Raw genomic sequence first — 12,214 nt, 5'->3', positions numbered from 1 at the left:
CCTTTTTCATCCGCCATTTGACAGTGGCTGCAGCGCCTCGTATAGTTTATTGGAGTTGCGAATTATTCATCATCGCCTGATTCTGACAATCGCAGACGAATGGAATCTGAAGAAATGCCCTTTTTGACCAAAACATTGAAACAACGGGGTGCAGAATACCCTGTGACACATGAGTTCTTCTGTTGAAATACTGGTATCTGAGAATGAAGATAAAAGAACCTAACAAGTATTCTTCATTGTCAAGAAATAATTATTAATGTTTAGTTGTCTTAGGTTGGCAACAGAGTTATTTTTTTATACCGATAGATGGCAGCACCATCACCGGATCGAACAGTTAATGAGAATTTAGAACTAGACCAGGAGCTAATAGCTACCTGGTGCTAGCACCCCCAGGAGTATCGTTGCATCGGGAGGACATTGAGACCACGAGCATATTTAACGTCGCCCAGTCCCCTTTAATGACGAAGGTGAGTCTTCGACCGTCGAGGTTCGAACTTAGGACCCTCCGGCCCCGAATCCGACACTCTACCGATCGGGCTACCATGGCCCCAAAATAACACTTCATATTTTTTCTCAATGCACATCGAGACTTCCGTTTTCCGACGTCCACTAACTCATCTGCTGTTAATAAATTCCTCTTATATTTTTAAGAGACGTCTTTTAACGGTTTTTCTCCTGTTTGAAATTCTGTATAAATAGGAAGTCAACCATTTTTTTACCACGAAATTATTCACGTTTCTCCATTCCATTACGAAGCTCAATTAAACGGAGGAGGCTCCTCCTTAACGCACTTTGTAACTTAATATTTTCGTAGTTTTATTCGTTGTGGCAACATCAAAGTCGAAACACAGTGCAGAAAGCAAAAATTTCTCATTGACGTGTTTATATTACTATGTCTAAAAGAAAATATACTGATTCTATGTAAAACTGCTGTTCAAGATTTATATATTTTTAAGGTATTTTAAGAAAAATTCTCTGTTATGTATTGCTTTTCTGATTTTTCGTGCGCAGCTGCGTAAGCTTTTTAACTTGTTTATTTATTTCTTGTTTGTTCATTTTGAAATTGAGTTGCTGAGCTTGTTGTTATGATTAAACGTAAAGCATATATCTTTTTTTCCGTTTGTTATGTCAATAATGTGCCTAAAATAATTGCAGATTTGTGCTTTAAACTTTTTATGTTGTAGGGCTTTATGTAATGTGCAAGATTTTATTGATGCATCACCCTACGCAGAGTTTGGCGGCGAGAAAATTCGATTACCAAAATTATAATTTTCTTTATTGAGAAGCATTTTTAAGGATGCTTCAAAGTTTAAAAATTGCACCATTTAGAAAACATATAGGTTGAAAAGTCATTGCTTGTATTAAACATGGAGACACTTTCTGCCTTTTAATTTGCATGTAAATACAGTTAACCTTTGATCACTAATTGTGTGATGCATGGAGTTTTTTCAATGATGTTAAAAAATTTTGCAATAACTTTCCCAAATTATTGGTGATTTATCGATTGTGAAGCGTTTAAAAAATTTTTACAGCGCTCCTGTAGTATAAACAATGACTATGCAATGAAAGCAGGCTCGTCATTTGGGCAATAAGGGGGGGGGGGAGGGGGTCAATAAACCCTTATTCTAAAAACATAAAGTAATTTGGCATTTTGCATGGATTTTGTTGTTTTCTCTACAAAATGTTTTGAGTGTTTGTAGCCCTTTGGGCATTTGAGAATGGCATTTTAACAGGTCTACATGATGAATTTTAATAACAATCACTGACATACATGAAATACACTGCCAGCTCAGTCATTTCCAGCCGAGGACTGCAGTTTCATGCTTATTAGCACTCATCAGCCCGGCATAGGAAAGTGACTGAGCTGGAGATGGAAAAAGGCATGGTATATACCATACATGGTATACGGTACAATATACCATGCCTTGCCTTCAAATATCGAGTTGAACCGAACCATTGCTTCGGTCACTCGTCTGGTCTGCGCTAATTCTATATTAGCTACCAGTTTGTTTGGCACTCTTGGCTTTCTTAAGAGGTTTTCCATCTCCGGCTCAGTCACTTTCCTATGCCGGGCTGATGAGTGCTAATAAGCACGAAACTGCAGTCCTCGACTGGAAATGACTGAGCTGGCAGTGTATTTCATGTATTTCTGCTTTAGCCCTGGCTAATGGGTGCAATTTACTGAATATAATCACTGACATATTCGCCGAAAACTTGGAGTAAGAAAAACAAAAATCAGTGGTGAGGAGATAAAAGTATAGCAGACAGCGCCTTTATTGTCGTCATGGTCATGAGTTATATAGAAATCACTTATTTAATGACAGTGCTGGATCTTTGATGTCTCCGAGTTAGGGCAAATCTTCTAACCGCTATTCGAAGCCATCTCCCTCCAACTTTTTATATTCAGTTTCAATGAAAAAATACTGGAATATGCTGAAGTTGCTGACCAGGGCAAAGACCGACTTTTAAACTAAACAAAACTAGAAATTCCTGTAAACAAAATAGACGGGGGAAAAAAATAAGCTGATAAATTTTTAACTATATACCTTTAAAAGTAAAATAATCTCTCAAATAAACTAAGCCAATAATAACCCTGAAATGGAAAAGTACCAAAAAGGCATTTTAATATAAAAAATGGGAAGTAAACTCAAGGTGTGAAAGTTAAAATTTAATTTTTTTATGTGGATATTAAATATTATCTGTATGCAAACTCAAAAAAGATAAACTGCAGAAACCATATTTGTTTTATATTTGACAACTTTTCCTTTTTTAAAAAGGACGCAACGTATTTGAAGTGTTCTCTTTCGGCAATTAAATTTTTTTTTCTTATACCCAATTAAAGGAAAAAAAAATGAAAGGAGTATGCTAGCAAGTGTTTTTTTTTTGTTTTTTTTTAAATTTTTTATAATTGTCTAATCATAATTGACACCTATTTTATTGTATGTTGCTTTATTTTACGTGGTTTTTATAACTGCAATTTACTAACTCAAGTTTTTAAACAATCATTTTAAAGTCTTGCTCTATGAATATTTAAGTTTCAAGTGAGTTATGTTTTTCTAATGTATCTCTAACGTACTTCTTTGAAGTTTTGATCCTAATAATTAAAAAAAAAAAAAAAACTGATTTATATTGATATTTTAAAGAATTTTTTCTTACCTTTCAGAAAATATTCCCTCTCCTCTGCATGTAACCTATTTTTCTAACATGTTTTTATAAATATTTTTATGGAATGAAAGTGCACTCATCTGACAAAAGTAAGTATACATTTTTATTTTTCATTGAAAAAGCATTTCAGATCATTTTTAACATTGAATCTGTTTATAGTTCTTTGACTTTTATTTTTACTGTAATTTGATCCAACTCCATGCTAACAGTTATTTTATAAATTAATGATAAAATGTTGCTATGCTGAAATTTTCATTCTAACTTGCATATAATTGTGTCAGGTGTGATTGATATATTGTCGCCTCAGAGCAACAGTAAGGTATCTAATCCCAGAAATAGCACTAAGATATCTTATTGTTACTCTGGAGTGAACTATATCTGTCCATAAATGTCAATTTTTTTCATCACTTTTGACTTTTTTGTCGCTCTTGACTAATTTGTGTTGAGATTTTTTTAAAAGTTTTTTAAGGAAATTTTATTTTCAACCATGTAAAAAAGAGTAATTTTTACTCCCCCTCTTTTTTTTGTAAACACAAAAGTTGCAAAGTCTTAAGTTGTACCCAGTTTCTTGAAAATAATCTTTGCCTCTTCGGTGAGTAACTTACATTCACAGAATAATGATGGATGATTAGAATTTGTTGTAATAAAATTAATTTAACAAACATTTATGTATAACTTTAGAAATATTTGGCACCATTAATTTTATTTTTAAAATATACCTTAATATCAAGAAGTTTTTTATTGCACATAAGAGGATTTTTTTTTGTATAAGGGGAGGGGGAGGATTGGTTTTATGTGCATATTACAGACTTATGTCCATAAATAAATTTTATCTTGGTATGGTAAATGTTCTAAGTTTGATTATTGCTTTCGTTATGCATATATTCTTCATTTTCTTCCCTTCTTAATTTTATTTCCCTTCGCTCCTCTGATATTTCTGTATGTACTTTAATTGTTATTATGGAAATTCCCTCCCTCCCCTTCCTTTATTCTGTCATCTTAAGCTAAGTTTCTATTTAATCTGCTTTGTAATCCATTGAAAAAACAGTTGGTTTTTATATGAAATACTCTGATACATCTCTCAATTAAAAATTTATATTGTTCGAGTTTTAATATCGACACAAACAGTTCTTAAATATTAAACTAAATTAAAATTCATGCATGACACATTAAATATTATATTCACGATAAGAAATAAAAATGGAAATTTATTTTAATGGGTAAAAAGAAAATACACTTGAACTTTAAATCATAATGCAAAAGAAAGTACAAAATAAGTTTTACTTACTGTAAATTGTAAAGCAGGAAGTGCATTATTATTTTTTTTATTAAATGTCATGGAAATTTATTGAAAGTCTTGGAAAAATTTGTTGAACAATAAGAAAGTAACAGTAGCTAAAATAGCATTAAAAACCTTGAGTGGTTTAAAAGTATCCCGTGTAAAAGATATTTATACTGAAAAATTGAATAACCCCAAAAATAAATCTGAGTTTTGGACTCCTGTTGCATCCGTTTCTGTACCAGCCGCTCACCTTTTTTTGTAATGTGTTTTTACCACTGGGGCATCACTAATTTTAAATTCACCATTGTTTTCAATGCTTCCAATGTTTTATACTCTGTAATGGTGGAATTACATGTTCTTGATTTTTGCCTCGCTCACTTAAAAAGTAATTCAATTGCATCTGAGTTCATTTCAATTACTCGTAAAAAAACCATTGTTAAATTTATCATAGCTTACCTTAATTTGTTGAAGGCTTTAGAAAATCAATACTTTTGTCCGGGGATAGAACATTGAAATAGGAATTCTAATACTCTAAAGCAGTGGTGCCCAACATAAATCTTGCAAAATTGATTCATGTGGCCAGCTGAAATATCTGGTTTAGATAAATGAATTTACTGAAAAACTTGGCTTTATACTTTAAAGAACGAAAATACTGTCAAGTTACATGGATAGTTAGATGCACTGTTAACACCTAAGTTCAATATTTTTATAAAGTAAATTTATTATTTGAAACTTTAATGACTCATGCAAACTTTGTCCCATTCATTACTATTCTGCTCTATTTATTAGACATTTAAGCATCAGTATATTGCATTTTCTATATTTTTACTTCACTTAAATTTATATGTTAAAGACAAATAAGAACAGTTTATAATTAGTTTCAATATTGTGTGCACTGACATTTTTTCAATCACAAGCACAAGTAAGCTTCAGTGAAAGAGTGTTGCATTCACGTAAAAGTGTTGCTAAATGCCTATTTCCGAAAATTGGAGTGTTTGATATTAAATAGTACTATTCTCTTCGTGTAACAAAATCATGAAATGTTTTCTGAAGTAATGAAAAAGTCTTGGAAATATCATGGAAATTTTTTATCTGAAATGAGTATGAACCCTGATATACAGTGGATATATTTGTTTTTATAGGAAAGATATGGTTTAGAAACGGATAACATTCAACCATGTAATGATCACAAAAAAACATATTTTCAGCAGATAAATAAGTACAAGAAATACCTAAATAAATACCCTAACTAAGCACAGAATTACGTGAAGCACCCAACATAAAGCACACGGACATCGAAGAAAGACGTTAAGCAACTGTGAAGTGAAGCACATCCCATGTCACTTCTCGGAGAGTCACGTGACTCCCTGTTTCAGCGAAAAACGAAACTAATCAATTTTTAGTTGTAAATAACTTTTAAAATGTCACCCTGAGATGGGACAAAAAATGTTTTCTGACATTTTTAGGTCATTCTGAATGTATTAAAATTAAAAACAAAAACTGTTATTGTTGTCCTTTGGTGTAAAATGACAATACTGATGCATATATTTGAGTGTAAAAAGTATATTTAGATTTATTATGAATTGTCTATTTACTGTGAGTTTTTTTTTTGAAAAGTTATTCAACAGTATTTTATAAATTGTTTGCATTATATTTCTCAAAACCAAGAAAGTGTTGTGATTGCTAAGCTTGTAATGGTCTTGTACCACATTTCTAATGCATTACTCGCTAATAGTTGTTAAAAGCTTTAATTAATTTTAATTTGATATGAATTCCTCCTAAAAAATTTCCGCAACATTTTGAAACATATTTATACAAATAGAAGCTGGGTTTAAAAGAAAAACAGTAGGTCTTTTTTAAAAAGTCGTGATTTAATGTATCTTTAAAACTGCACTCTTCAGAGAATTCATGTTAAAAAGCTCCTTGAAATAATAGTTACAAAAAATAATCATTACCCAAAGTGAGGTCAAAAAGCTTCGTCATTAAAATTGAAAGTAATAAAAATGTATAACATGAAAAAACCATAAATAAAAATGTGTACCTTACAATAATAAAGTACAGTAATAGAAGCTGTTTTAAAATTCTATTTAATGAAATGCAATCTAATGTATCTATTAAACAGCACTCTTCTGACAATTCATGTTAAAAAGTTCCTTCATACAATTGTTACACAAAATAATTATTACCCAAAGTGAGGGCAAAAAAGCTTCGTCATTAAAATCAAAAGTGATAAAAATGTGTAGTATGAATAAAGCATACATAAAAATGCATGCCTTACTGGTAAAATTTTTTTAAAACATTATTTGACAAGTACAGTAAAACTCCTCTAATGCGGACACTAACAGGACAAATTGTTTTGTCCGCAATAGAGGGGTGTCCACAGGACAAAGGTTTAATAATTTTATTTACCTTAGAATCGAGGAATTAAATATTGTCCGCATAGGAGGGGTGTCCGTTTTAGGAGGGGTTTTACTGTACTTATTTTTATTATTGATTCTGCTTAAAAATGAGCATTGAGATAATCAGACTTACCTTCTTAACATTTTTTAATCCAACAATAGTAGCTTCAAACCTATTTGAAACATTTGAGGTAGTGAGAAGCAAAGGGATTCAAGTGGCAAAATTAAAAACTTGGAGATAACCAGTACAAATGGTAGGTGAACCTCTCCTCTGTCTTGGGGCAAGAGATTGTACTAGTAGCCCTGGTAGTTGCTACTGTACAGCATGATTTAGAAAAAAATTTCAATGAAAACCTACTTAGGATCTGATCTTTAAACGTGTTTTACTCGATACTTAAAATTACACTTGCATCCCTTTGCTTCTCACTGCCTCATTTGATTCGTTAAATTTTCATTACCAAAGTATCTCAATGGCTTATAATGTAAACTCATGACATAACGATTTAGTACAGTCAAAAACGAAGAACAAAAAAGAGAACATCATTTCAAGTCTCCTTAAAGACAGTTGATAACTTATTCACACATTTTGAATTAATATTATTTTGCTAATTGATACCAGAGTTGTGAAAAGAAATTAAAATATTGCATCTGCAACGAGCAGCTAGTTGAAGTCCAGAAAACTGCTTGAACTAAAGGGAATTTCCCTCTGATTGCCTGCTTGAGGTCACATTGATTGCACAATACACTCATACGCCTAATATGGCTGTGTTCAACCTCTCAGCAGCCATTACATCTAGAACTAAGGAAATAGTTCAATAAAATGCATGTAACAATGTGTTTTACTTTTCAATAAGTCAACCACAAATTGGGAAAAACAATTTTAAATTTAAATTTTCATTGCTTTATTTATTTATTTAAAAAATATATATTTCTAGATTCTGAATCTTTTCTTCATTTTCCTTTTTTATTTTTTACACTAGCATCACATTGTCTATTTTTAATTATTTGTTTTGTTCTATGTTGCTTTTTTTGATATCTTTTAAAATGTTATGTAAAATGTGTTTAAATGTTTTGAATATTTTCAAAACTTTTCGTTTGTTGATGCATGTTTGTGTGTTCTATTGTGGTAGTTTATATTTTTCATATCAGGTCCGGTTACTGTACACAATGTTTGTGCATTTGAATATGTTACTGATTCAGAGGTATGTATAGCAGTTATTATTGTAGTTTAATATTTGTTAATCTGACTATTTTCAGGCAGTAAAGGTAACTATTTTCCTACTTCCTCTTAGCAATTTTACTAGTATTGTTAATGGTAATACAAATGGAGTGCTGTATAAGCTTTTGTAACATTTGTTTTAATATTGTTACTATTGTTTTTATTTAGCAAAGTTATCTGAAATTTTTATTACAGATATTATTATTATTATACATTTTTTTTTACTAAGACAAATAAATGGTTTTGTAACTTTTTTTCCCTTTTCTTTAATGATTGCAAAAAATATTAAGATGGAAAGGCTATATTTAAGCATTTAATACGCATTTTTTTCATATTACAGCAATAATTTGTAAATATACTTGTTTGAGAGATTAAAATTTAGTACTGATGTGAAAATGTTGCAGAGAGATTAGCAACAAAAACAGATTTTTTAATTGAATACATCCTGACCTACTATTTTGTAAAAAATGTGCTTCCTATTTTCTGAACATCCTATCTCTCTGTACATTTCAAGGGAAATACTTGTTCATTCCCTTAGAGTTTCACAGTTTATAGAGTTTTAAAAAGCCTTGGAAACTGCTTGAGATAAAAAGTTTCATCAAGGGTTTGAAAAACATCAAAATGCGTCTTCAGTCCTTGAATTTTGTGGCTTATTCAAAATAAAATACATTAAAAACTCATTTTTTTTTGTTTTGTTTTTTGTGGAATTTCTAAAATTTTATTTATGTACTTCAAAGTTTAATTTTTTCCCCAGAAAAATCTGATTATTTTGGAACCCCCCTCACGCCTTTTTTTTTTTTTTTTTTTTGAAAAAATAGCTTCAAACTTAGTGCATTGAAGGAATTGGCATAATTAATACTTCTAATTAACTGAATTTTTATAGTAAATAACTCCTTATACTTAATAAAAATCTTATTTTTAGAAACCTACCTACATTATGCTTGTGCTTTGCCGAAAATTGCATGCAGTGTTTGAAATTTCAATCCTTTTGCATCTTGTAAATTTTTCAATTATTTTAAAAGTTAAAAACTATTTTAACATATGCTGCTTTATCTGTTTTTTTCTTCATTGCAACAATTTATTTATTAATTTATTTATTGAACATTTGATTTAATTTAATAAATAATTGACCACAGCAATCAGAATCATTATATGCTTAATCTGCAGCTTCAAGCAGTAGCACTCATAATTAAAAATGATGTATTAGATGAGAAGTTTTGTGACATTCAAGGCTCAAAAATCACGTCTTGTATAAAGCAAATAAGAGTTTGGAAAATGTTTCCTTATAGTGCCATCACAGAATTTTTTTTACTAATTTTGAAATCATTTTTGAATATTTTAAACTATTGATTGTCCAACATATGCATACCTGCCAACTCTACTGGCTTTTTTGGTAGTTCCTTGCTCTTAGAGAATTATTTCTAATCTCCCGATTTTTACTAAAAATCGACTGAGTTTTATAAATTTTTAAGGAAATCCCTTTATTTAGGAAATTTTGTGAACCCCCCCCCCCCCCCCCCCCCCCCAGTAAAATTGTGTTTGTAAAGATTGCCCAGATGTTTGTACTCCATGGCTAGCTTCCTGCTAAAATTCAAACATTCATCAAAATCTAGCAACATTATCAATGCTTATTATGTTTCATCAAAAATAAATTTTAACTGTTTATTAAGCATTAATTTAACTTTTGTTTTTCTGTGGTTTTTATTTCTATTTCCTGTTTCAATGAATTATTTTATGCGCATATAAAGTGAAGATCTTCCACATGATTGCATTTAAAGAGATAGTAAAACTAGTATGTTGTGGCCATCACGAAACTTTCTTCTATATTTTTCCTTTTTCTGATCCCTCCCCATGCTTGACGAGGAAGCAATATTCCTAACAGAAACAAAATTACACATGCAAAAACTTGACGACCATCCCAATGTCTGAATTATTGTAAAAACAAAACAAAGAGCGAAAATTGAAAGTTACTTTAAAAGCCTTACTTGAATTAATTACAAATATTTTATTTATTAACAAACATTAGTGGCAACAGTTAAAAATTTTAAATCATTGAGATAATATTTCCGATCATTTCCATACAATTAAAATCACGAGAAATACGCAGACGACAATCTATTACGATTTATCTTTCTTATTGTTGCATTAATAAAACTATTTTTATTCGCAAAAAAAAAAAAAAAATCAACACCTCTTGGAGCGATTGGAGTCAAAATTGAACCAAAGCCTGTTTACGTATGGATTCACATATATTCCAAATTTCAACCAGAACGTAGCATTACTTCTTGAGATAGGGCACTCACAATGGAAAAAAAGAACGGGCGATTGCGCTACCCCCTTTTTAGCTGTTGACACCAAAATAAAATCAGCTCTTATACCCACTAAGGGCTACTTGTCAAAAAATTTTTGTTTGATTCTGTTCGTTATTTCTTGAGATACAGCAGTCACAATTGACGACAAAAAACGTTCTATAGCTCAACCCCCCTTTGAGTTATTGACACCAAAATTGAATCAGCACCTGCTCCTGTTAATGGCAACATATAGACCAAATTTTGTTTGATTCCGCCAGTTACTTCCTGAGGAATAGCAAGCACGCGTAACTCAAAAAACGTCCCATTGCTCCGCCCCCCTTGGAGGAATTCGCGCCAAAAACTAATGGGCACAAGTTCACATACGGGCACATATGTGTACCAAATTTCGTTCGATTTCATGCGGTAGTTTTTGCTGTAGAGCGGCCACAAAAAACTGGTCACACACAGACGTGACACACATACATACACACACACACACACAGACAGACAGACATTTTCCAAAAATAGTCGAAATGAACTCAGCACACCTCAAAACGTTCGAATCCGTCAAAATTCGAAATTCGAAAATTTGCACGAATCCAATACTTTCTTCTATATATTAGATATAGAAGAAAGTAAAAACTACTGGATTTTTTCAAAATCTGAAAGGAAAATCATAGTTTATTTTACATTAATGAATATCAATCCTTTTATATGGAGTATGTTTTTGTGGTTGACTTCTTTTTCTGCAATAATGATTTTTGTAAAGGGTTTGGCTCTAAAATAGTAAATTTTAGGAATTTTATGACACTTTTGTTATGACACAATATTTGTAATTGCAAGATAATTGCTGTTATAATTGCAATAAATCAGTAACCCCAGAAGATCTTTTTGAAAAAATTGCTAAACCACCTCGCTCTTTAATATCAGTTGAATGGATTATTTCTGAGAGCGCGCAAGTCTAATGGATTCCTGTAGGACTTAGCCTTTTCTGAAATAATAGATTCAGTTTTAATGATGACCTTGGTTTAATAGTCATTTTTTCTGCAATTTCATTTTTGATCTTATCAGTTTGCAAGAAAAGTTCTTAGAATTAAAGTTGAAAGTTATAAGCACTCTAAAATTGTCTCTCATCTCACCATAACCAGTTGTAACTCGACTGATTAGACTCATCTCATGATTTGTATCTGCTGGTTATCCATTTTCAAGCTCTCAATAATTTAAGATATAATAAAATATGGATGAATGGGAACTAACAATGCAGACTAGTGTAAAAATAATGAACTCCGAGATGATTCAAGAAGTCAAGCATTGGGTCCAAAACGCTACAATATAGATGAAGACCTTGACTGTATACTTTCTGTACATTATAAAAGGTTTGAAAAATTCATAATTTACAAAACCAGAAAAAGTGGTAAACGACTAGGGAAAAATAAATCTAAAATTCAAAAGGATTTCAAAAAAAAAAAAAAAAAAACCCTACTAGACTTAAACAATGTAACAAAAAGGTTTCAAAGTGTATACAAAGCAATCCAGCTGTATTAAAATGTTCACCTAATACAAGTAAATTGCTGTGGAATATGTTAAAATCTTTTATTTTGGGCTACCTAACATATGAGCCTTTTTATATGAAATGTTTGTTGTGCATGATTCTTTAAAATGTTGCTTTTAGCAGTCATTATGTTTTTACTTTCAGAAAGATAAAATAAGGTAAATGAATCTACTTGACTCATTCTGTATGTTGGAAAATTATTGTGATTTTTTAAGGCATTAATAATAATTTTTTATTGTGTGGTAAAACGACACTAGTCAAAGATTTGTGTACTTTAGAAAAACTATTCTACATTGCTACTACTAG

At 30.9% G+C, this 12,214-nt stretch overlaps 1 protein-coding gene across 1 annotated transcript in view; it reads left to right on the top strand.

The window, feature by feature from the left end:
• The first annotated feature begins 848 nt into the window (after window positions 1-848).
• Window positions 849-12,214, top strand: part of LOC129219797 (solute carrier family 41 member 1-like) — a 47,677-nt gene continuing 36,311 nt past the window's right edge. The window contains exons 1-3 of the mRNA XM_054854100.1: window positions 849-956; window positions 3,164-3,254; window positions 7,996-8,048. Of these exons, the coding sequence (XP_054710075.1) occupies window positions 3,230-3,254; window positions 7,996-8,048 (78 nt within the window). The 5' untranslated portion in view covers window positions 849-956; window positions 3,164-3,229. The remainder of the gene's footprint in view (window positions 957-3,163; window positions 3,255-7,995; window positions 8,049-12,214) is intronic.

The sequence above is a fragment of the Uloborus diversus genome, chromosome 4 (genome assembly GCF_026930045.1).
Source record: "Uloborus diversus isolate 005 chromosome 4, Udiv.v.3.1, whole genome shotgun sequence".
Lineage (NCBI taxonomy): Eukaryota > Metazoa > Arthropoda > Arachnida > Araneae > Uloboridae > Uloborus > Uloborus diversus.
The sequence above is the reverse complement of the archived record's forward strand: the minus strand, read 5'-3'. Positions and strand labels throughout refer to the sequence as shown.